At 44.7% G+C, this 23,505-nt stretch overlaps 8 protein-coding genes across 9 annotated transcripts; 4 read left to right on the top strand and 4 right to left on the bottom strand.

Annotated features, from left to right (window-relative positions):
- Positions 1 to 302: 302 nt before the first annotated feature.
- Positions 303 to 4,175, bottom strand: LOC6616257 (possible lysine-specific histone demethylase 1). Its single transcript, XM_002040585.2, has 3 exons — positions 2,220 to 4,175; positions 1,609 to 2,147; positions 303 to 1,480 (listed from the first exon to the last, which is right to left on the bottom strand). The coding sequence occupies exons 1-3, from the start codon at positions 3,740 to 3,742 to the stop codon at positions 876 to 878; spliced, it is 2,667 nt and encodes an 888-aa protein (XP_002040621.1). The 5' UTR covers positions 3,743 to 4,175; the 3' UTR covers positions 303 to 875.
- Positions 4,176 to 5,793: 1,618 nt separating this feature from the next.
- Positions 5,794 to 7,288, bottom strand: LOC6616256 (peritrophin-44). The gene is made up of 2 exons (XM_002040584.2): positions 7,182 to 7,288; positions 5,794 to 6,836 (listed from the first exon to the last, which is right to left on the bottom strand). Exons 1-2 carry the CDS (start codon positions 7,186 to 7,188, stop codon positions 5,827 to 5,829), a joined length of 1,017 nt encoding a protein of 338 aa, XP_002040620.1. The 5' UTR covers positions 7,189 to 7,288; the 3' UTR covers positions 5,794 to 5,826.
- An 899-nt stretch (positions 7,289 to 8,187) lies between these two features.
- LOC6616255 (peritrophin-44) lies at positions 8,188 to 9,356 on the bottom strand. Its single transcript, XM_032719333.1, has 2 exons — positions 9,289 to 9,356; positions 8,188 to 9,227 (listed from the first exon to the last, which is right to left on the bottom strand). Exons 1-2 carry the CDS (start codon positions 9,293 to 9,295, stop codon positions 8,230 to 8,232), a joined length of 1,005 nt encoding a protein of 334 aa, XP_032575224.1. The 5' UTR covers positions 9,296 to 9,356; the 3' UTR covers positions 8,188 to 8,229.
- A 1,455-nt stretch (positions 9,357 to 10,811) lies between these two features.
- On the top strand, positions 10,812 to 12,775 carry LOC6616254 (peritrophin-44). 2 transcript variants are annotated; one of them, XM_032718705.1, is made up of 2 exons: positions 10,812 to 10,916; positions 11,608 to 12,775. In XM_032718705.1, exons 1-2 carry the CDS (start codon positions 10,910 to 10,912, stop codon positions 12,645 to 12,647), a joined length of 1,047 nt encoding a protein of 348 aa, XP_032574596.1. In that variant the 5' UTR covers positions 10,812 to 10,909; the 3' UTR covers positions 12,648 to 12,775. The 2 variants fall into 2 exon arrangements, with proteins under 2 accessions (XP_032574596.1, XP_002040618.1); XM_002040582.2 differs by lacking the exon at positions 10,812 to 10,916 and adding an exon at positions 11,063 to 11,163.
- A 735-nt stretch (positions 12,776 to 13,510) lies between these two features.
- Positions 13,511 to 15,170, top strand: LOC6616253. The gene is made up of 2 exons (XM_002040581.2): positions 13,511 to 13,615; positions 13,853 to 15,170. The coding sequence occupies exons 1-2, from the start codon at positions 13,606 to 13,608 to the stop codon at positions 14,920 to 14,922; spliced, it is 1,080 nt and encodes a 359-aa protein (XP_002040617.1). The 5' UTR covers positions 13,511 to 13,605; the 3' UTR covers positions 14,923 to 15,170.
- A 1,153-nt stretch (positions 15,171 to 16,323) lies between these two features.
- On the bottom strand, positions 16,324 to 17,964 carry LOC6616252 (peritrophin-48). The gene is made up of 2 exons (XM_002040580.2): positions 17,781 to 17,964; positions 16,324 to 17,628 (listed from the first exon to the last, which is right to left on the bottom strand). Exons 1-2 carry the CDS (start codon positions 17,782 to 17,784, stop codon positions 16,550 to 16,552), a joined length of 1,083 nt encoding a protein of 360 aa, XP_002040616.1. The 5' UTR covers positions 17,785 to 17,964; the 3' UTR covers positions 16,324 to 16,549.
- Positions 17,965 to 19,273: 1,309 nt separating this feature from the next.
- Positions 19,274 to 20,759, top strand: LOC6616251 (peritrophin-48). Its single transcript, XM_002040579.2, has 2 exons — positions 19,274 to 19,359; positions 19,437 to 20,759. The coding sequence occupies exons 1-2, from the start codon at positions 19,356 to 19,358 to the stop codon at positions 20,690 to 20,692; spliced, it is 1,260 nt and encodes a 419-aa protein (XP_002040615.1). The 5' UTR covers positions 19,274 to 19,355; the 3' UTR covers positions 20,693 to 20,759.
- Positions 20,760 to 21,636: 877 nt separating this feature from the next.
- On the top strand, positions 21,637 to 23,338 carry LOC6616250 (peritrophin-48). The gene is made up of 4 exons (XM_002040578.2): positions 21,637 to 21,654; positions 21,710 to 21,884; positions 21,977 to 22,566; positions 22,699 to 23,338. The coding sequence occupies exons 1-4, from the start codon at positions 21,637 to 21,639 to the stop codon at positions 23,206 to 23,208; spliced, it is 1,293 nt and encodes a 430-aa protein (XP_002040614.2). The 3' UTR covers positions 23,209 to 23,338.
- The last annotated feature ends 167 nt before the right edge of the window (positions 23,339 to 23,505 follow it).

Genomic DNA, 23,505 nt, shown 5'->3' with positions numbered 1-23,505 from the left:
GTTTATATACATTCACCCCCACCGATCGGCTCTAGCCGAGTGCACTTCTGAGCTTTTCGCCCCTGAGACCCACCAATGCCAATTCGTGGAAGTTTGCAGACAGGAGCTTTCGACGACTAAGGTTTAACTTTCGTTTCATTGCCATTGAAAGCGAACTTTGACGGAGGTCGTTGAACTGACACAATTTTGAAAGAAGTTGCCCAACTGCCCGAGAGACCCAAAACATCACAGTTTTCACTTTTCGATACCCACTAATTGCGAGGTATAGTGAAGTACGAACTGTCAAATAAAAAGACGGAGGATCAAGCTTACATTATATTTTAAGAGTCAATTTATGCCATGATTTGCGTACACATTTTTCTACATCCTATTTTATCCAGATAACAATGATATTAAAAAATTTTAAGTTTTTTTAAGTTGAAAGTAATGTGAAATTATTACTTAAATAAAATTAACCTAATTAAAAATATCTGCGTACACTTAATTTACAATTTTCAAATTTCATTTACAAAATAATGATTGAAAACAATCTGGTACGCGATAATATACTTAAAACATATACTCCCCTTTGACGGGTAAGTGGAACAGGAAGTTATGATAGATGATTGTATTTGTTGATCAATTATAGGCGCACAGAGGTTTGTTTACTTTGATCTGAAGGAAACACTGAAGAGGATTGGCTATGTTGGGTGCTATTGCTTTTTATCTATAATTTATAATTGGTTGAATGAAAGTGGTCCATGCTTAGTGGAATAGTCTTAGGTATTTACATCGGCCTAGCTTTGTTTTAAACAGCGAGTTCCAGTTGTATGATACAAAACTAAACGCTCTAGGAGTAACTGCTGGGGCCCAAATCCATCACGCTAAATACATTGTTACTGTAGCTCCGTAGAGTCGGCAGTGTTTGAGTTTGAATTCTCCTCCGACTTCTTTGACGACGGGGAGGAGTCAGATAGATTGGGCGAGAAGTCGCGCAGCTTGACAACATTTCCCACGGACACCAGATTGGCAGCCTCAGCCACCGAGTAGCCAATGTCCGGCGGTGTTCCCTCTGGATAGCCGAGATAGTAATCCGCAATACGTCCCGCCTCGCGCAATCCGCTCAAGTACGCTCCATGCACAGTGGCCGGATAATTCCGTATCGTATGCTCGCCCGCGAAGAATAGCCGTGGCAATCCTTCCGCATCCTTACTGGACGGCGGAATGACAGGCGCCGCCAGCAGATCGTAGTCACTGCCCGAGGAACCAACGGATACGTAGCTGTACGACCCACGGGCCCAGGGATCGCTGCGCCAACGCGTTACCACTGTCTCCTTCGGTTGTGGAACAGAGGTATTCCCGAAGATGTTTTTCAGCACCGACATACAACGCCCGATTATGATGTCATCCGTCACACTCTCCACCAGATTCGCTGCCATTCCGGCGACTAGCGCGAGCAGCACCGGAGATGAGCTTATACTCCAGAACAGAAACATTTCTCCTGCAATTAATACGCAATAATATCATTGAACACATTTAATTGCCAATACAATTTGGGATGTTGAAAGCCTGTCCAGGTCCAGTAATGGATGAATAGGATAAGCAGATGCCGAAAGTCACACCACTTACCTCTACTCGCCGTGGTGCTGCCCACGTGCCCGAATAGATTAGCGTTGGGATCCCAAAAGATGCGATCGAAGCAGAGCACAACCTTATTAAGATTCCCGAATCCCAGCCTTTTGATGGCCTGCTGTTTCCAGTCCGGCAATGGCGGGTCAAACTTGACTGTGTTACTCTGCTGTGACTCCTTATGTGCTACAGCCACTTTTAGGACGCCCAGAGTAAGTGTGCAGACGACCAGGTCTGCCTTGTACGTCATCTGCGAATTGGATGTCTTCAAGTTCTCAGCCACTACTTCCACACCTTTGGTGCCGTACTTAATCTCCTTGACGGCGCTATTGACGCGGATGTCCAGGTTTTCAGTAAGAGCTACAGGAACACATGAATAACCGTTCCGCACAGTTGTGTGGTGGCCAATAAACTCGAAGTCATCATCCTGATCCCAGTGCTTCAGCGACAGGTTATTTAGCCGGGTGGCGTTTGCAAACTCTAAGTTGGCAAAATGCCAGTCCAAGATCAGGCGGTCGCGGGACGAGAGGTACACATCGCTGCACGAATGGAGTTTATTAGGCCATTTAACATATTTCAAGCTTTCAAAGACTACTTCAAAGCCAACTTACCTAGGTCGGTTTTGCTCCAGTTCGTGCAGCTTGACTAACATCTGCTTTTCCTCGGCATGGAGATCGTTAAACGTACTGATCGTTTCCTCCATTTTGATCTGGGTGTTCCTAATGCTAAACTCCTGGTAACAGTATTTCAGATCGCCATCCGTGCCTTTGGGTTTTCGCTGGTTGATCATTGCCAAGTGCTCATTCTTTAGTGTGGCGATGGTATCTCTAAGGGTTTTCAGTCGACGACGCTGTTCAATGATCTTCGTTTGGGTAGCTATGATCTCCTGCATGTGCTGCCCCCGTTTGTGCATCACCTGCATCTCCTGCATACTGATTATCCACTCCAAGGCATCGCCTAGAGAAACTGGACAATCGCCGGCGTAGTTAAAATCGAGACGGTGGGAAAGGTAGCTGGCTGATTCCAGCAGTCGGTTAAATTCTCTCTCGATCACATCATCCTTATCCTTCGGCACGGGCTTGCCATCTGGGCCATAAAGTGGACATGTCTGCTGGATGGGTACTAGGTCCATACCGATCTGCTTGCTGAGGATCGTCATTGGATTGCCATAGACGCCGGTAACCACCATCGCTCCCACATCGGCAATATAGCTGTTCTTCCGAAACGTAGATATCCGTCCGCCTACTCGATCCCGCGCTTCCAAGACGATCACATCCATGCCGAACTGCTGTAACTGGTGTGCGACTGCTAAGCCGGAGATCCCTGCCCCGATCACTATGACTTTGCCCAGCTTTTTGGCGGGTATAGGCTTAAGTCGCTTAAAGATGCCGAAGTTAATGAAGCCATGACGCTCCAGAAACGAGTGTACTCGCCTTACCAAACTGGGCTCGCTGTCGAATGGCGGCGGCAGGTTCTTAAGGGCGATCTCGAAGCTCAGCTGGACCTTGGGATTGTCCACCCACATGTGCAAGAGGCTGTTACGAATGTTGAGGAATACCCGATGGCCCAGAATGCCCGAGCGACTGATGTCTGGAAAGCACGCTTCCTCGTTGGGTGTCATTTTGTTAAACGGCAGGCGAGATTGGAAGACGGCGCCCTCTTGGCCAGACAAAACCGTGGGCGTGCCGGCATCCCGGTCCTTGGAATCTCCGTTCTGGGATGGTCTGGAATTTCCTGCACTGGGTCCGGACACGGAGGTGGCATTGGCTTCTGACTTGCGGGTTTGGCTTTGGCCGCGACGCTCCGCCTGCTGGTTGCTATTTCCCATGGATGCCGATCCTGACTTGTCATTGGATGCGGTGTCTCCACTTCCACTAGGCCTGTTACTATAATCCACTTTTGGCCGATTGCGCCTACTTGTGCGTCGCTCATCGCTGGTGGCAGGTGCGTCATTGGAGTCCTCATCCGGGTGCTTTTGCTTCTGACCAGGATTGGGTGCTGACAATGCCGACGGCGGGTGATTGACGTTTCTTTTGGGCGTGGGCTCACCATCGGAATCGTCGCTAATCAGAGTCACATACTCAATGGGCTCCGTCATCTTGGAGCTAGTGCCTCCGAACTGGGTGGGTTTCATCTCCGGATAATGGAACTGCCACCGGGACACTGAAAAGTTGGCCCTTCAAAAGTGGAATCCGTTTAAATTTTTACCGAACTCATATCCAATTCCAATAATGCTAGCTCACGTTCGAAAATCACGAATTCTTTAGCGCACCAAACCGGAATATTGCCGCATTATTCTTTTTATATTTTTCGGATTGTTCCGTGATTTTATTATCACACGTTTCGAGGATCGGACTGCGGGTGTAGTTTTTTTTTTTGGTCTAAACTCCCTGCTTGTCTGATGACAATAAAGTTAAGTATTCTCAAATGTTGTGTATCAGCTGATCCATGCGTCGCTTTTCATTTTGCGCTGGCTCACAGATTGATTTTCCGACATTTAAAAATGCAAAATATAAAAATTGTTTATACCGTTCGAGCGGTGTGGCAGCCGCACAACGCCACCAACATCTCTGTACCGGTGCATCTGGTCACTCTGCGCGCGCATTCGTTTTTTGAGCATCATACAACGCATTATTAGAAACATTAATTAATTCGATTTATGCGTTAAAAGACATCGTGAAGATAAGTTATTTGCGGAACTTAGGTACAACTTTTACTACAACAGCCCGCAAGGCGCAGTGCTGCGACTTAAATTCTCCGTGCGGGTGTATTTATCGATAACAGCCGAAACCGAATCGGGCAAATTTTAAAATCGAATGTAACGGTCCTTGATGATTTCAAAAATGCAACAACAAAGCGGCAACTTCGTATGGAAAACGCAAAACTAGTTGAGTTGTCTTAAAAATGTTTTCGCACTCATGATAAATCTATCCCTACCTGCGGGTTTATTTTAACTTCCCGGTGGCCTTACATATAAAAAAGTTCTTATTTTCTTGAGCATAAGCTCTCGTGTTATTGCAAATTAACTCATCTACGTTTGGTAGATAAACAAATAGAAACAGTTAACAAAACGTGGCTATTAATCTTGGTATTTTCAAACACGTCTGGCTCCTAGTGGATGTTGTTCTACATTTTGGTAACTGATTAACAGAACGATAAAACTAATTGATTTCCGAAACCGAATCGGGCAAATTTTAAAATCGAATGTAACGGTCCTTGATGATTTCAAAAATGCAACAACAAAGCGGCAACTTCGTATGGAAAACGCAAAACTAGTTGAGTTGTCTTAAAAATGTTTTCGCACTCATGATAAATCTATCCCTACCTGCGGGTTTATTTTAACTTCCCGGTGGCCTTACATATAAAAAAGTTCTTATTTTCTTGAGCATAAGCTCTCGTGTTATTGCAAATTAACTCATCTACGTTTGGTAGATAAACAAATAGAAACAGTTAACAAAACGTGGCTATTAATCTTGGTATTTTCAAACACGTCTGGCTCCTAGTGGATGTTGTTCTACATTTTGGTAACTGATTAACAGAACGATAAAACTAATTGATTTCTAAATTTAGAAATAACTTCATTATACCGACACCTCTTCGCTTCAATTTCACTTACAAACAGATTAAAAAAGTGTTGTTAGTCTATTTTTAATGCGTACCATACGGGCTAAATTTTAAATGTGTGTTATTAATGTATTTTCCCCAAAAATTAAAGTCTGTAGCCAAATCGTAAAAATAAATGTTTTGAACAAAATAGAAACAGAAGAGAATGCTATAGCCGAAATCACCGACCATCATATAGCTGTTACACAGCTGGAAGTTCGAGAAATTTCAATATATTTTTGAATATTAGTAGAAATTGAAAAAAAAAACAATAATTTAAAAATTGTTCAAAAGTGGGGGCGTGACTGTTTTGGTTGGCTTGTGGGAGTTGCAGTTTAAAAATAAGGGCGTAGAATTATTTGTGTTTTATTTATTTATGTTTGCTCCACGGACAGGACCACATCGACTTGGCTATTGATCCTGATCAAGAATATATGAATATACTTTATATGGTCGGAAACGCTTCCTTCTGCCTGTTACATACTTTCAACCAATCTAGTATACCCTCTTACCCTTTTCATCTTTCTAGTGTCTTTGCTTTTACTCTACGATTAATGGGTATCGCCCAGAGAATCAACTACATTGTTTTTTTGCACCTTTATTTATATTTTTTGTTTAGTCCCGGTCATCGCAACACTTATCGTAGATGATCTTCGAGGAGCACGCCTCCACTGTCTCGTCGAAGAAGTGATCCCAGTGGCAGGTTTCCTCCGTCACCTCCTTGTTGTCCACACACCGGATGTAGTTGTGACAGTTGTTGCTGCTGCTGGTCACCAGCATCGTGCCGCGTCCGTCGCATCTGTTGTGGGTGCACACAACAGACGTGGGATTGGCGCAGAGCTGCCGATCCTCGTCGAAGAAGTAGCCCTCGGGGCACTGCATCCACAGGGGATCCAGGTCGGCGACGGGAGAGAGGGCCTTGCAGACGAAGTATCCACGGCAGGTGGCTTGGTCTGATTTGAATGTAATCTTTGTGCTGCTGGTGCAGATGTTCTCCTTCGAATGGGCGGTGCACTCCACCTTATTGGTTTCCACGCACTTGCCGCTCTCCACATCGAAATACTCGCGCTTCTTGGAGGTGATAGTGCAGCTCTTGGACGCATGGTTCCCGGTCTTGTCACACTCATAATAGTAGGCGCAGTCGTTCTCGTTCCGGAACTTCGTATTTTCCGCCACCAGCTCGCAAATGTTGTTTACATCCACGCATATAGAGTCCACGCCGTACAGGCAGGACTGAGTGCTCTCATCGAAGTGCTGGCCCCCGGAACACATCCCCGCCAGCGGTACGCCGTTCATGCAGTAGAAGTACTTGTGGCACTCGGTCGGATCGGCCACCCATTCGCCATCCAATCCCTCGCAGCGATTGCCGCAGTACTTGTTGCTGTTGGCCAACGTGTCCACGCAACTACCCTTGCTGGGATTGAAGGACTGGTTGGAGGGGCAGGTCAGGACGGTGCGGTTGCCATCGTAGCACTGGATGTACTGGTCGCAGGTGCCGGGCTTCCGAACCTTGGTCCCGTTCTTGAACAGACGACACAGCTCCTCGTATTCACCGGCACTCGCCGAAAGGGCTACCGAAGCCACCAGCCAGAGAACGCATCCGAGAAGCACTCCACGTTTGAGGTCTACGAATGATATATGATCACGATATATTAGAATGATATAGCACACCTTTTAAAACGGAATCTACCCGTAATAAAAATATGTCATACTGTTCAAAACATATTGAAATTCTTAAAAACATTCAATGAAATACTCATAAAAATTAATTGACTGTCTCTATTAGTGCTATTATTTTATCAAATAATTTGTTTAAAGAATTCTAGGGACATATTACATCAAAACAGATTCTAGATACATTTTAATTGTATCTTTAAAAAAGCTGTCACCTTTCACTAAAAATCAAGGCTGAATCAAGGGTGAATAAAAAAATATTCACGGTGGTGAATGGATGGGTTGATAAAACTCACTTAGCATGGTTGATTGCTGGGGAAACTTTGGTTTAATTTGCAACAGAATAGATCGAGTGGCCTCGGGAACTAATTACGCCCTACTAAATGGAGTTTCGTGAATGGAAGAAGCTTATATTAACTAGCAGACATTATCGTTGCCGTTGCTTCTGCTGATACCGGCGCTTTATTGCCCCTCTTATGAGCAAATCTTATCAATGTTGTGCGAAAGGAGGTAAAACCCTTCAAGTGATCGTAATTGGTGATTGAAATCGAGACATCTGACTGCAGATTCCTTAACAACTCACTTTCATAGTGAATTTAAGCAACTTAAATCGAAAAGGAAAGTTAAGGAGGTATACCCACGGTAGTTTCGAGTCAAATGAACCTCCTTTTGGCCGTTAATTAATTGAACTATAAATATATTTATCGCTGATGCGATTAAACGGTCAGCAGTTATCGTGCCGTAAATATGACAAACTTTTAAAATATACTGCCTTGCCATTTCACTGTCGCTTTCGATAGGTTTTTGTTTGGAAAATCAGAACTTTTGAAAACATTGATTGTAAGCAACGAATAGGACAGTGATTATCATTTATGAGGCCATGCTATTTCATTAGTAACACCTGCAAGAAAAGTTTCCATGATAGAGTGAATTCTTGAAATGCTATTTGCTCATTTACCTAGTTTTCAGTTGAATTTTTCAAGAATATTAATCAAAATGCGAGTGTTCTTCACACACACATCAGATATTATTTATTAGAATTTCGAACTAGATGTTGCTGATTGTTTAAAAATTTTGTACTTTTCGGTAGCTAATCTTAATCATTAGAGCAGCGTAAACAATCTACATTCTTATAAAAACTGTTAGAAAAATAACCTATCTCAATTACGATCCTCGAGTTACTGCAAAGATACTGGCTTCCAGCGAAAGTAACAAACACGTACTTGTTAGAGAGCCTAGTATCTATATCTATGACAATCCAAGTCCCACATTCCCCGAAAGAATCCGAACTACTACACTCCATTAACGTCTTAATGAATTCTGAGCTTTATTGGAAACACACGACTACGACTTGCACGCAGTGTAGGTCTGGACACTGGGAGTGCAGGCGCCCAGCTGATCGTCGAAGAAGTAGTTGCCGCAGGACCTCTCGCTCACGGTGATCCCGTCGGAGCAGCTCAGATAGTTGCGACAGCCCTTGGTGGCACTAACGACAAAACTAGCAGTTCGACCGTCGCAACGATCGTAGGAGCACTTGACCGAACTGGGGGTTATGCACATCTGGCTGCTCGCATCGAAGAATTTGTCCTGGGGACACTGGTTCCACACCGGATTGGCGTCCGGGGTGCCATCCTTCTGCTTGGCGCAGTAGAAGTAGCCGCGACAGGTGGCCTCATCCGCGACGAACTTGTTCTCGTAGGGCCTACTGGCCGTTCCGCAAACATTCGTGGGCAGCGGATGGGCATCGCAATCCACCAGAGCCTTGGACACACACTCGCCCGTGCTGGCCTGATAATAGGTTTTCGAGCATGTCTTGTACTTCAGGACACCCTTCTCACAGACGTGATACATATGGCAACCCTGCAGATTGTCGAAGTTTACGCCGTTCTTAACAATGCTGCAGTACTCGAAGCTGCTGGTGGTGCAGTCCGATTCGTATTGGCGGGAGCACATCTGGGTGGTGGCATTGAAGTGCGTCTCCGACGGACAGGTGCCGTACATGGCCGTCTCCTCGTCCGCACAGTAATAGTAGCCGTAGCAGGACTTGGGGTCGGCCAGGAATTGCTTGTTCCGATCCGCGCAGGATATCGAGCAGCTGGACGTGGATGTGGACAGTGACTTGACGCACTTGCCCGTGTCCTTGTCGAAAAACGGAGTAGATCCCGTGCATGTACTGTAGTAGCTGACGGAATCGATGCACGTGATCGATTGACTGCAGGATTCGGGATCTCGGATCACCGTATTGTTGGAGAACAAGCGGCAGATGTCCTCATTCCGGCCATTAACCACATCTAGGCTGTGGAGCAGTAGCACCAGTGCCACGCCCAGGATAGCTCCAAATTCTGCAATTTGAAAACACAATAAGGTTAGATCTATTCCACTGGTAGCTCGCAATCCACTCACTTTCCATCGCAGCTCAACTTTGGACGAAGCATAAACTAGTACTGAATCTGAACGACGACCTGCGATTACTTATAAATATTAGAGGATAAGCAGCAATCAATTTTTGCTGGCAAGATAAGCGGATTGGTTTTTGAGGGGTATTCAAATGGGTAAGATGGGTTCAATCAAGATGAAAACATGTCACTTACCTATAACTTACTGTGTTAAAAGCTGGAAGATTACAATGTATTGATTTTGTTTAGGGATTTCCTATATAATATCTTTTAAGTGATATATATTTCTAAATAATTAGAATATTTTTGAAGGAGCAGGTAAGTGTAACAAATAGAACGCAATAAATGGGAATGTTTGATACAATTGTATTTGGGAACTAAATGTTTTTAAGAAGCATTCAGAAGATTTGAATTCAGAAGAAATGTATTTTGCATTTCCTGTCTAAATCACTGGGTGATTTTCAGTCGTAGCGAATGCTTATTTTATAAACAATTTGCAGATTGCCAATTGGCTACCGGTAAATCAAATAGGAAGTTGATAAGATATCAATTGAGCCAAAAAATAGTAGTAAAACAAGGAGCAAGATCAGCTGGTTTAATTCACAAGTCTTAGTGGGTTAATCGAGAACTTCCATTCTATAATATAAAAAAAAAACATTTTAAGCGTTCTACCAACTAAAAATAAAAAGTAAATACGCACGTAGCTTGAATTATTTTTTGAGAATTTTAATTTTTAGCTAAGAATAACCAATACTTCGAAAATGCTTTGAGATTTGGAAAAAGTATTGAGTTAAGTGTTTGTTTAAATGTCATTGCATACTTATGGGCGAATTTCAAAACGGGCAAAACTTGCTTTTAGGCGAAACAATAAAATAGGGCGGCATAGATTCAAAATAATTTAACGGAAAATTAAAACTGACTATAAAATACGTTTTTGTTATTAAACATCAATTATTTTTATAGATCGTTTTTACTTTTTCTGCAGCGTGCTAATAAATTTTCAGAACACTTGCATTTGAGTTTTTAATTCCAATTAATAAAATTAAAAAAAAAAATTATGCATTCCGAAACTGTATAATTCACATAAATAAATAAATATCTATATAATTTTTAATTTCCGTCCAGCAAGGTGAGCTATTTCCCTTGGACAAGCTATTAATATAAACACTTGTAGCTCGGTAATTTTTCCCCCGAACCTGATAACCTCCAGAGAAAAGAGACTACTCAATTCAAGTCAAGAGTCGCAGTGCGATTCAAATTGAGATATCTAACTAATGTCGTGTTGCTAAAATGAGTGCCAAGATACCAGGGAAACACCACTGAGTGATCAATAAGAGCCGTGACACTTCCCCGCCTCCTCGAACTTCTTCGAAATTAAAAAACAATTATAGACAAAGAGGGTTCGCAATCAGCAGCTGATAATCCAAATTCCGCCACGGCTGTCATGTGAAGAAACGTATAAAAATATGTGAAAAAAACTAGACTAATATAGTATATAGTATGTATGGAGTCCGCTGGCCAAGATACGATTCGAGCTTATAAGCCAGTCCATTTCGGCCGGGTCCGCTAGTTTCACTTTCGACGTCCAACGGCTTCGAACCGGGAGCTAACCCAACAATTTCGGAGGGATGGAAGGTGCGTGGCTTACCCCAGACCTTAGAATCTTATCTAGCATTAATTTCGATACTAACGCCCTACTGGCGGCGGGCTTATCTGGCTGACAATTTTTTAATTACCCACCCAGTTCGCGCGGCGAATCGCCAACTATAAAAACGCAAAGGCTGCTATTGATTGAGTTAGTAACGAATTCGGAACGTTCGCTTCGGTCGTCTGTCTATCAAGCGAATTGGTCCCCAAAAATATTAGCATTCCAAGATGGGAGGTACGTTGGCTCGAAGAACGGATACAGTTATCACCTGGTGCACAGTATTCAAGCCGTCTTGCTTGGCCTAAAGTTGAAAAAAAAGTTGGTTTTGAACATGGTTTAAAGGCGCTCAAAATTCTCCTGCAAAGGAGATAGCTTTTAAAAATGGTTAAAGTGTTTTAAAATCTGGATTTGTTAGTCAAATTGAGTTTTACTTTTGTCCTCAATTGCTTTTTATCCAAAAACGCTAAACGTGTTGGGTAAAATACACAAAGGCTTAACCAATTTTAGAGCCGCTAATTGAAAGTTATCGATTGGTCGTTTCTAGCATAACTACTTTGCATAATTAAGTATAAGCAAATTATACAAGCACGGCATAAGAGTGATATACACGTATTTGATGAATGCCCATTGTCTATATTTTATTTAATAATTCATTGTTCACCTGTCTCCCCCATTTAGCAATCAATATGAGGATCTGTGTCCTGGCGGCCTGTCTCCTAATGGCGTCGCAGGCCACCGGCTACACGATGACTGACCTGTGCAAACAGTGGTCGGGCAATGGATTCATCGGCAATCCGAGCAGCTGCCGTGCCTGGGGATACTGCAAGAACCAGGAGGTTGTGTCCTGGGGCACCTGTGCCGGCGACTTGGTGTTCAACGCGCAGACCGGCAGCTGTGCTTCCCCTAATACCACGGCGTGCTCCACCAGTGCCGTGAAGACATGCGCCACCGTCAAGTCTCCCATGTATGTGGCCAATCCGTTGAACTGCACCGAATACGGCTACTGCGATGGCACGGGACAAATCTCCTATGGCGATTGCGGTACCGGCGGCGTCTTCTCGGCGTCCAGCAGATCCTGTGTTTGGGGACCTGCCTGCCCGCAGGACAGTATCTGTCGGTTCATGTTGTCCAACATCTATGTAGGCGATCCGAACCAGTGCGGCAACTACATCAACTGCATCGACGGCTATGGCACGTCCGCAAAATGTTCCAGCAGCTCCAATCCCTACTATAATAGGGTCACTGGCCTGTGCCAGTCGACGAATCCGTGCACCGGCGAAGACTCAAACAGTGGAAACTCTGGCCAGTTCACTGTTGGCCAAACAAGTACAACTGCTTGTGCCACAACAGCTTTTAATGCCGCACCCAAAATTACTGTAGATGGGAAGAGTGTTACCTACAAGTACGTTTCAGATGGTGCAACCTGCTATGGGTACTACTACTGTGCAGCAGGAGGCGCCACTGGCTATTGGAACCAATGTCCCACTGGTACCCAATTTAATGCTGATGCCGGCAAGTGCGTTTCACCAGCCTCCTTTGTCTGTACCCAGAACCGATGTGGGAACGTTAACAATCCATTCATGGCAGTTAAGGGTTGCACGAGCTACACAATCTGTTCCAGCGGACTGACCGGAAATTGTCCCACCGCTTCACCGTTCTACGACGAGGTGAACAATATCTGCACCACCACAAAACCCGATTACGCCATTTGTGAGTAGACGGCTAGTGCACGAGCATCTCCTCCAGCCATGTCTGTTTGCCGAGATACCCTTTATGAAATACACAAATAAATCCCAATGCTGAAAGCATTCAAAAGAAACTAATAAAAATGTTGACTTCGACCAATCGCAATTCGTTTAGTTAGAGCTAGGCAAATTGTTGCCTAGTTAGTTGTTCGCCTTTTTGGTAGAAAATCCTTCAAAAAGAGGCTCAGAGAAAATGGGCCTCAAAATGTAAATATGATTTCTGCAGGAGGGGTATCTGTAAATGTTATCTGCAAAGCTAACTTAATTAAAAATTTCCATAATTCAATGGCCTCCATCTATTGTATGAAGAAGAAGGTGGAACAGCTAAACCCCATTGCTTCGGAAATTTCTGGATAAGTTACTTGATTGACGTCAGCATTTAGATATTGAATTCTATATGTATAGTCTAGAATGGTATAGTATAGTGTATCAAATAACAAAATGATACAAAATAATAATAATAGTATTCAAAGAGAAATGACTCCGAATTTAGATATTCGATGAGATTGGGAGTTCGGTCTGGAGATGAGTATTCCAGCGATTCTCAGATGTTCGAGAACCGTCAATGGCACTGAGATCTTGGATATCTTTCCCTTATCAATCCGATGCGACACCACCACCACCACCACCAGCAGGAGCCTGTTCTTCTGCGAAAGAGGCAATTCCGATGTTATTGCCGTGTAATTTACATGCGGCCCCGCTATCGTACATCAGTAAATCAAAAATCGAAGAACGAAAAATCAGCGCTATCTTGGAGCTCTGATTGAGATAGCGTGTGCATTTTGGAAATTGTTTTTCGAGCAGAATGGCCTTTGCATATTTAAGAGCTCCAGCCTCCGAAGGTGCAGTATCATTTGAGTTGTGAGTGCCGCCAAGATCGCAACGGGACGTTCGAGAAACCAGGATCCAAGCTAGCCCAAGGATATACAACATGAATAGAGGTATGCCAAAGTGGGACGCCAGCTGAACGTTGAAAGTGATGGATTTCATTTGAAAGGATTGCTCTTCAAAAATCTACATATAAAACCTTCAAACATTAAGTTTTTAAGTTGATAGGGCTTTTTGGCAAGAAGAGTAGTGTTCGTAAATTTTAAAATTGACTCACAGTTTCGGGGTTAAAAAGGGTAAAGCACACTGGATATTCATCATGTTCACACGATTTTCGATTCTACTTGCAGTTAGCGGTGTCCTGTCGCTGCTGCTTGTGGCCAGTGCCCTGGGCGGCGTGATCGAGGACTTTGAGTACCTATCGGTGGTCGAGATGTGCGACCTGCTGCCGCAGGACACGAGCTTCCTGCGACCGAATACCTGCGACAACTGGGTGCGGTGCGCCAGCAACTACAGCGTGCTGGAGCAGGGCGGCTGTGCCGCAGGACTAAACTACAACAAGGAGCTGGGCCGCTGCATCCTGGCCTCCTCCAGCGCCGCGGTGTGTCCCTATGCCGACGGCATTGCGGACAAGGCCACGAACCTGTGCGCCAACGAAACGGAAGGCGCCTTCATCGTGGATCCCAGCAGCAGCGATTGCCGCGGCTACATCTTGTGCAAGTCGCACAAGCAGATCAAGGCCAACTGCCCCAACGAGCTGATCTTCCACCCCGTATCGCGGTCCTGCGTGTACGAGAAGCAGTACCGTTGCCCCGTCAGCCAGACAAAGAAGACCAGTCCCGCCTGCCGATCCCTGCCGAACAACACCCGTCTGGCCGATCCCGTCCACTGTGACCAGTACTACGAGTGCGTCAGCGAGGTCTTGCACAGCCAAGCCTGTCCACTGGCCAGTGCCTACGATGCTAATCTCGGCTACTGCGTGGATGTGGCCGAGGTGTCCTGCTACGAGAGTGCCGCCCTGCCGGAACCGGAAAACACCTTCTGCCTGGACAGTGCCTCCGGATCCGCTCGCGTTGGCTACTTTGCCGACGAGGAGTCCTGCTCCCACTACTATATCTGTGGCAGCCCCGTCGCCGGCAAGCACGACACGGAGCCCAAGCACCTGAGCTGTCCACTGGGCCAGTACTTCGACTTCGAGAAGCTCTCGTGCCGCGACAGACTCAACGTGCGCTGCCAGCTGGACAGGTGTGTGGGCACCAACATCACCTACGTCAACGTCGCCGGCGATTGCCAGAGCTATGGACGTTGCTCCGGCGGAGTGACCGTCAGCCTGGGCCAATGCCCAGCGGGCTACTACTTCGACGAGCGCAACCAGGGATGCACCCAGACCAACTACCACTACATCGCCTGTTCCGTGTAGGCCGTCCCAATAGCTCGCATCCTTACCACAATCCTTACAAAATCGCATCCAATTTAAATACCCAATAAATCGATCCAATTCATGGTGGAGGTCAAATGCATTGCTTGAAAGGAATTCATGTACTTTGTGGTGGGAAGTGTTAGCTTTTATGACATTCATCCATTTACTTCTAACCATGGAAATGGGTCTACAAATGTTATCTTCCCGTAAAATGTCCAATAAATATGTTACTGCATTGAAACCTGAAATGTATATATATAGTTTATCCACTGTATTTGGCTCTTTTGTGATTTTATTCCCTTTCCAATCTAATTTTAAAAACCGTCTGCTTCCTTTTTATAGAAAATCGTACCCTAACCTTCAACAATAAAATATGAATTAGAAATACTATGATTTTTTGGACTGATTTTTGAACTACGTTTGCGGAAATGTTCATTAGCGAAACGAAGGCGGCGTGATAAAATTCTTCTGGAAACCCTTTTGTTATCAAAACTGCGCCACACAACGGTTCATATTTGGCAATATGTTTTCGTGACACTTGCAGTGCCCAAAAAATTATCAATTTTAATTAAAATTGTACCCCAGTGGTGGGTTCGGAGAATTTCAAACCGATTTCAGATAGTCCGATGATGAATTCGCTACTCGGCGCTGCCGCGATCGCTTATTTCCGTGTTGGCCATGAGGCGATCAAGATGTATCCAACCGCCCAAGGGTCGTTTTTGTCTGTCACTAATTAAATGGAACTATTAAGGCTGATGTTACCCATTAGGAGCACAAAAATCGTACGAGTGGTGAAATGCAAATGAAATGTATCGACGCGCTCTCGTTATCGATAACAACCAATTATGGCCACTTTAAGAAGTCCACAGGGAGGATGTATGAGTATTCATTGATCATGTCATAACGATAACAAATTCCGAAAAACTCAATAACATAAGTTATCTTGTTATGATGCCCATAGAAAAAAGTGGTTTGAATAATCAACTTTGTAGTACGATAATTTCGTACTTTTCCATTCAAATCTCCTATTGCAGTTGTTAAAAAATGTTGACATTCGCTGATATCACCCATGTATGGGTGAAATGAATGGGCTCCAATGGCTACCTCCCTGGTACTTCCCCTCGCCAAATTACCAAGTGGTTTTATTGAGTATGACATCACGGTTTCACGTTACCGAGTGTGTTGCTCGGCAATCGAATCAAGGAAATCTTGGCCAGAGGTGATCTGGTAACTTAATCGTTATTGCGCCTGATTACACCACTTATATTTATTGTATCGGCGTCGAAAAAACAAACTGTCTAATTAAAACTGATTGCGTACGTCGCTCACGAGACCAAAATATTGCTGATAGTGCCATTCATCAGCCGACGTTTTCTGGCAGGCGGAATAAGATATAGCTCGGATGGTTCACGAATGAATCAACTTTTAATCGTACAACTCAGCTTTTCGAAATAATCACTTTATACCTAAATACATTTGAAATTTTAAGAGTTGGTATTGTGGTATTGTGCTACTGTAGGGGAAGTCCAATCAATTCCGCGAAATCTAAACAAAGAGCTGATCTATAATTTTTTAGGACTTCGGCCTGATAACAGCACCACATGCACCCATACTTATGAGGAGCTGCTCACGACACCGGGACCGCGATGGTGGTGCTAGTGATGGTGGTGGTGGTGTTACTTGGGACTTGGGTCCCGGTGGTTCCCTCCGATATCTGGCAGGCGGTATACGATATGACCTGGGTGGTGCACCGCTGGCTAATTTCGTCGAAGTACTCGTCCTGCGGACAAGTTCCCTGGCCAATGACAATGCCATCCTGGCAGATCGAGTAGCCCCTGCAGCCATCATCCGACTCGTTGGCGAGCTGGATGGTGGAATTGCCCAAGCCCACGCAGCGATCGTAGCCGCATTTCACCTTGGATCGCGGCACACAGGCTCCGCCGTCGGTGGCCAGGAAAAATCTTCCGTCGGAGCACACGCCATGCTCCAGCGAGAACTCTCCGTTGCCCAAGTCCTTGCAGTAGTAGTAGCCATTGCAGGTCTTGTTATCGGATATAAATCCACCCGTCTCTGGACATACACCCTTCTCGATGATATCTGGCACTGGGACGAAGTCACACTCCACATTCTGCGGATAATCGCACTGGGCCGTGGAGGCCTTGAAGTAGAAGGTGCCCGGACAGGTTCCATTGATCACCTGGCCATCCCAGCACATCTGATAGCCATTGCAGTTGTCCGTGTCCTTGACAAAGACCCCATCCGGCAGTATGTTGCAATAGCTATCCGGATCCATCTTAGCCGGGCACGGAAAATCCCGGATGCAGTCCTGCGTGCCCGAATTGTAATTCATCCCAGTGGTGCACACTCCGTGCGTCCCCTTGCCATTCTGGCAGTAGTAATAACCGTTGCAGGAGTACGGATCAGCCGCGAATCCGGTGGGTAGAGCAGCGCACGGATCACTGGACAGACACTTGACACTACTGGCACTCATGCATTTCTGGCTCTCCCGGTCGTAGAAGAGTCCAGTCGCACAGCTACCACTCACAGCGATCCCATCGACGCACTGAATCCACGCGTTGCACGCCCGAGGATCGTTCATCTTGGTTCCGTTGACCACCAAGCTGCATATTAGGGTTGCATTGAAGGTCAGGGCGCCTGATATCATGGGGATCATGATGAGACCGGAAATGAAGACGAACCTGGTGTCTGTTTGGCATAAAAGTTTGTTAGACACTTCATAAGCCTAACTCTACGGTTTTCTATCTTTATATCTTTGCGGTTAATAGTCCATGAAATGGTAAATCTTCTAGATACAAATCCATCTTCGATGGATATCTGCCAGTGCCAGAGATACTCACCCATCTCGAATTCAGCAAACTTTTAGTATTCCAAAGATACAAGTACCTCTTAACGGCTAACGAGGAAAAGAAGGTCTAACTGGATGCCATCCAAGTTTGCCAATAAATACAAAGCGAAAGACAATGCCTATGCCCTCACTATTTTCGTATTTTCCGAAAGGTCTGTAAATTTTGGGAGCTCTAAGTTAGTCTAGAACTGTCGTCAGTGGCTAAAATGGACGCATGGCGTATTCATTTTTCACTTTTATCAGATTCGGTTAAATCCAAATTTGACAAGTGATAAACTTGGCCAATGCCGCCGCGCAGTTCAATTAAAACCCAATTTGTTTATTTTTGTCAACTTGCGCGCTCATACCCTTAGTTTGTTGTAGTATGTGTTTCCGCTTGTTTATAATAACTATCTTTAGATTGGGTCTAATTTAATTTATTACACATATAGTAATTAACTTTCAAAATCAAAGGTTATTATGTTTATCGCCTGCGATCTGCTGAGTCAGGTGCACACGACATTATGCTATTAATAGTCCACGATGACCGATTCTTATTGACATACATACTTGAGATTGAGATTACTGTTTAAAATTAAACCTTTTCGTGAAATTATTTTCGATTAAACTAACTTTATGAAATAAACAGCCGATCGTTGGTTTTAATTGGACACGATAGTCGTAGAGTAAATAAAGTAAACATACTTTAAGAAAGTAGAAGGTTGATGTGAAAATTAGTATATCATCGGTATGCTAAAACAAGTAAACCACATTTAAAATTTCTATTGTCCGTGAACTTTCTTCAACTGAGTAATGAGTATCTTAAAGTTGAGGAACTACACTAGCTTACTTTTTTTAAGTCAATTAGGCTTTACCACATTTTACCAACTTTGCTGTTCCGATAAAAAAAATATGACTAGGAATCGCCACGGTTAGTCATTATTATTAAAAACAAAGTGTGTGGGTTAGTGCCATATAGTAGGTAGGTAATTTTAAGGTAATTTAGATTACTCTAATCTCATTTCGTTTAATTGATTTGTTCGAAAACAAAAACAAAAACGGACCACCTGGAAATTTATTATTATATTTGGGGAACCTGTTGATAACTTACTACTTAAATGATATAATTTGCTTAAAATTTAATCATGTATATATTTGGTTAAACAATTATAAAGTTTCTGGCTTTAAAATGCGAACTCTGTTAAAAGCTTAAATGAAATTCTTTATATATTCTTCTTAATTTTTATTTACACATTTATTTCCTAATATTTAAATTATAGAATCGCAGTCTAAAAAATATATTAAGTAAGTCACCCAAATTTCTATCCGTCCGAGTTCTGGGATAGTTCTTATCCACCCAAAAACTTTGTTGACTTGTCAAAATGGCCATCGATCATGCAAAAATGGTTCGTTGACTTCGCTTGCGATACATCACAAAATGGGTTCCTGAGCTGAAGGGTCGTCGATCAACTTGGACAGCCCAGCGGATCGAAGATAACTCCTGGCTGGACTGGACAAATAAAAGCCGAGGAAGTCCATCAACCAGAAACAGTATTCAACTAGGAGCCACCAAAAGAAGAAACAAACAATGGGTGGGTATCGCATATAAAAGTTTAGGAATTAAACAAGATACATTGGAATGTAATTTGAATATGTTCAACGCTTCCAGGTGGACAAAAAGCAACCATTCTCGCTGCCGTGGCGCTAGTCATCGCCTGTGCCGCTCCAGCTGCAGCCGATGTGAACGTCACCGCCTTGTGCCTGCTGGTCAGCAATGGCAACTACGTGGCCAGCCAGTCGGACTGCTCGACCTACTACCAGTGCCAGGGATCATCGTTCACGACCATGTCCTGTCCCCAGGGCTACTATTTCGACAAGAATGCCCAGCAGTGCACGGTCAGTGTGCCGAGCACCTGCACCAGCAACTCCAATCCCTGTCTGGGTAAAGCGGTGGGATCCTTCGCGGCATCCAGTTCGTCCTGCGGCGGCTACTACTACTGCGGAGCCTCCGGCGCTGTGAGGGGCAATTGTCCTGCCGGTGAGAACTTCAATCCCACCACAATGGCCTGTGTGTACAAGAACAGCTATCCATGCACCGAGTCCGCCGGTGGTGACTCCACTGCGTCGGTCATCCTCAACCTGTGCAATCTCGTCAAGAATGGCGTCTACTTTGGCAGCCCTTCCAACTGCAGTGGCTGGAACTACTGCCAGGACAACGTTCTGCACTCGGGATCCTGCGAAGCTGGTCTAGTGTTCAATGTGCAGGCCAGCAACTGCGGCTACAAGATGGCCTCATCGTGCGCCCAGGTCACCAATGACCCATCCCTGACCGGAGTGTCTGCTCCGACCACGTGCACCTCGTCGGGAGCGACGATCGCAGCCACCGCATGCAACCAGTACTACCTGTGCTCAGCCGGCAACTATCAGCTGATGACCTGCCCCTCGGGATACTACTATGATACCATCTCGAAGGCGTGTGTGACCAGGATGGAAGCGAGGAACAACTGCGACAGATGTGTTGGCACCACTGCGACCTTCGTGAACGCCTACTCGGCATCCAATTGCTCCGATTACCTGTACTGCGTGAACGGCGTCCAGAAGGCCGTGGAGAGCTGCCCCATCAACTACTACTTCAACGAGAACTCCGGATCCTGCGTAAACGGGGTGGAGCCCATGTTCCTCTGCTGCAATCCCACGCAAAGCGATGGAACTTCGACTTCTTCCTCTGGTTCGACTTCCTCAGGTTCGACTTCCTCAGGTTCGACTTCCTCTGGTTCAACTTCCTCTGGTTCAACTTCCTCTGGCTCGACTTCCTCTGGCTCATCTTCCTCTGGCTCGACTTCCTCTGGCTCAACTTCCTCCGACTCGACCTCGTCTGGAACTTCATCCTCAACCTCTACTGGAACAAGTTCAGGCACAAAATAATTTAAATAGCATTTATGCCATAAATAAAATGCGTTATATAATTCTGCAAAATGTATTGCAAGTATAATTTATGAATATATGAATATGACGTGATAAATACAAATTAAGTCTGGAAACTCAATTAAAAGTATCTAGCCACGTTACTGGTATAGTAAATGGGTATATGAAGTAACGTTCGATCGATCCTATAAAGGGTATATATTCTTAATTCGGATAGGAACTCGGCAAATAAATGAGCTAAAATGTCCAATATCCAGCATAAGTAGGTTAGTGGCGTCTTATTTCTGGAAATCTCCCACAAACAAAGAAAAAACTGTCACCAAATGCGAAAAAATAAGGGAAAATTTCCATCGACGTACAGAAGATCCAAGGAAATACCATCAACACTTTATTGACCCCATATGGCAGGGCAATAAAGCCGAAAGTAAAGATTGCCTGAGCCAAAAGTTTTTCATCGCCAAAAAAGTTTTACTGGCCAGCGTCATCGCCATACAAAGGAGATAAGAGTCCATTCAATTTAAGGTGCAGTTGTCAAAGTTACATAATACATATAAAAAATGTAAGCTATTTGCTAGAAGACAAAAATTATTGTCTTAAAATATTCTTATTTTAAAGAGTAGCTTAATTAGGGTGAAATATTATATTATATTTAAGCCAGGATCTTTTTCTATTGCACAACATTATGACGAATAAATTTAAATAATCTTACAACACTATCGAATGAAACCCCAACTTTTCAGTAATTGTACAACACTAGGCTTAACTACACGATGTTTTACCTTGCAAGGTAGACCTACACCATTGATAAGGATGTGGCTGCGTCAATTGTTTTTTTTTTAATTATTAAGTTGCGGAACAGATAGAAATAATGACAGATAAAGAGCTACTTAGCGGTTAATACAACTATACTTTAATTAAAATCGGTTAAATAACAACCCGAAAAGATGTTCAGCGTCGATCTGGTGGAATAAATAAAAAATGGAACAATGTTTCACTGTCTATAATTCCTGAGAATAGCTGGGCTTATCTACATTCAATTTACGATCTAGATGGCCAAGTTCAAATCGTAGACCTATAAAAACCAGGCAATGGGAAAACTCCACCATCAGTCTTCGACAACCTTTCATTGGCCGATACAAGTGGTTTTCGATCCCCAACAGCGGCAAACAGTATTACCAACTAACGATGACAGGCAAGTGTTTCGCATGGGATGTGATCTGTGGTCGATGGTCGAATAAGCCCCAGGATTTTCGCTAATTGACTTGGCTGATTTCTGGCTTGCAGGCAAACTTCTACTGGCCACGATCCTGTGCCTGATGGGCGGCCAAGCCTTGGGCGATGCGATTCTGGAAGGAAACTACAACGTGACGGCCGTCTGCACGGCGGTGAGGGTCGGAACGCAGCTGGGCAGCATCGAGTCCTGCCAGACGTACTACGTCTGCCAGTCCACCGGGCCCGTGCAGTCCTCGTGCCAATCAGGCTTCTCGTACGACTACAAGAGAGGCTCCTGCTATCCAAGCAGCGAGGTGGATTGCTTTTGGGGCGTTGAGAATCCCTGTGCTGGCAAGAATAACACCTGGGTGCCAAACACTGCCGTCTGTGGTGGATACTTCTACTGCCTTGAGGGCAAGTCCGCGGGCTCCGGAAACTGCCCGATGAACCAGAAATTCGATACCACCACAAAGGCCTGCGTTTATGGATCCTGCTCCAACACCCAATCTACTGATGGAGTCGTGCTAGGTTCACTCTGCGATGTCGTGCCACCTGGCCAATATTTCGGCGATACTGAGAGCTGCTCCATCTGGCACTACTGCGAATCCACCTCCACCGGACTCGTTTTGCAGTCGGGTAAATGCTCTACAAACGAACAAACTGTGAGTTATCAATTGCAAACCTACTACATCCCTGCCTAGATCCCAAAACACTTGACAAGTCCCTTAACCAAATCCAATCATATGGAAAATTACCTGCATCCTTTAGTGAATGTGACTTACTCCTTTCCGCAGGCATACAGCGTGCTCGCCAATCAATGTACCTACGAAAGTGCCTCCGTCTGCAGCCGTGTGACCAAAGTTCCGCTGATCGGTGGCGCAGTTTCCTGCTCCTCGAACGGTGCCAAGACAGGCGATTCCAAGGTGTGTGGCACCTATTATGTGTGCACGAACGGCCAAAATGTGGCCACCTACTGCCCCTCTGGCTACTACTACGACGTCGATTCAGAGAACTGTGTGACCCGCCAGAGCGCCACTCCGGTGGAGGGATGCAATCGATGCCAGTATGCTACGACGATGTTTGTGAACGCCGTCGATTCGGATAACTGCTCCACCTACTACTATTGCAACAGCCAGGGCCAGGCCACTTTGAACACCTGCCCGGCCGATACATTCTTCGATGAGTCACGCCAGGGATGCAAGTCCGACAATGACCTGTCCACATATGTGCCTTTGAACGGAGCCTGCAAAGGAGCCTCCGTCGACGGTGGTGATAACGAAAGTACTACGGAAGGAACCGTATAAGTCCAGTAGTCGTGAAGGACTTTCGGGATGGAACTCAACGGAACAGGACTAACTGAAAACGCGATCCTATGTATTTACCACTTAGTATTCAGTATCTAATAAATGCAATAAAGCTATGTTCGCAAGCAAATCGTGGTGGTTTTCCTTACCCAACAAGATGTGAGGTAACAGATAACTTTTCCAGCATCTATCATTTCTATCCTTCATGATAAGTTCGAGGTTATCCGGGGCTCAAATACATTTAACCAATGCTTCTTAAGAAACTATCTAAAATTAATTAAATGACAGCTGATCTGG

This window comes from Drosophila sechellia, chromosome 3L (genome assembly GCF_004382195.2).
Source record: "Drosophila sechellia strain sech25 chromosome 3L, ASM438219v1, whole genome shotgun sequence".
Classification (NCBI taxonomy): domain Eukaryota; kingdom Metazoa; phylum Arthropoda; class Insecta; order Diptera; family Drosophilidae; genus Drosophila; species Drosophila sechellia.
The sequence above is the reverse complement of the archived record's forward strand: the minus strand, read 5'-3'. Positions and strand labels throughout refer to the sequence as shown.

Excerpts from the sequence above, each read along its gene's own strand:
- LOC6616257 (XM_002040585.2), bottom strand. The coding sequence starts at position 3,742 with ATGAAACCCACCCAGTTCGGAGGCACTAGCTCCAAGATGACGGAGCCC. Across the intron at positions 2,148-2,219 it reads CTGGAGCAAAACCGACCTAG|CGATGTGTACCTCTCGTCCC; the intron begins GTAAGTTGGCTT and ends CCATTCGTGCAG. Across the intron at positions 1,481-1,608 it reads CAGCACCACGGCGAGTAGAG|GAGAAATGTTTCTGTTCTGG; the intron begins GTAAGTGGTGTG and ends TATTAATTGCAG.
- LOC6616250 (XM_002040578.2), top strand. Across the intron at positions 21,885-21,976 it reads TTACCAACTAACGATGACAG|GCAAACTTCTACTGGCCACG; the intron begins GCAAGTGTTTCG and ends TCTGGCTTGCAG. Across the intron at positions 22,567-22,698 it reads GCTCTACAAACGAACAAACT|GCATACAGCGTGCTCGCCAA; the intron begins GTGAGTTATCAA and ends TCCTTTCCGCAG.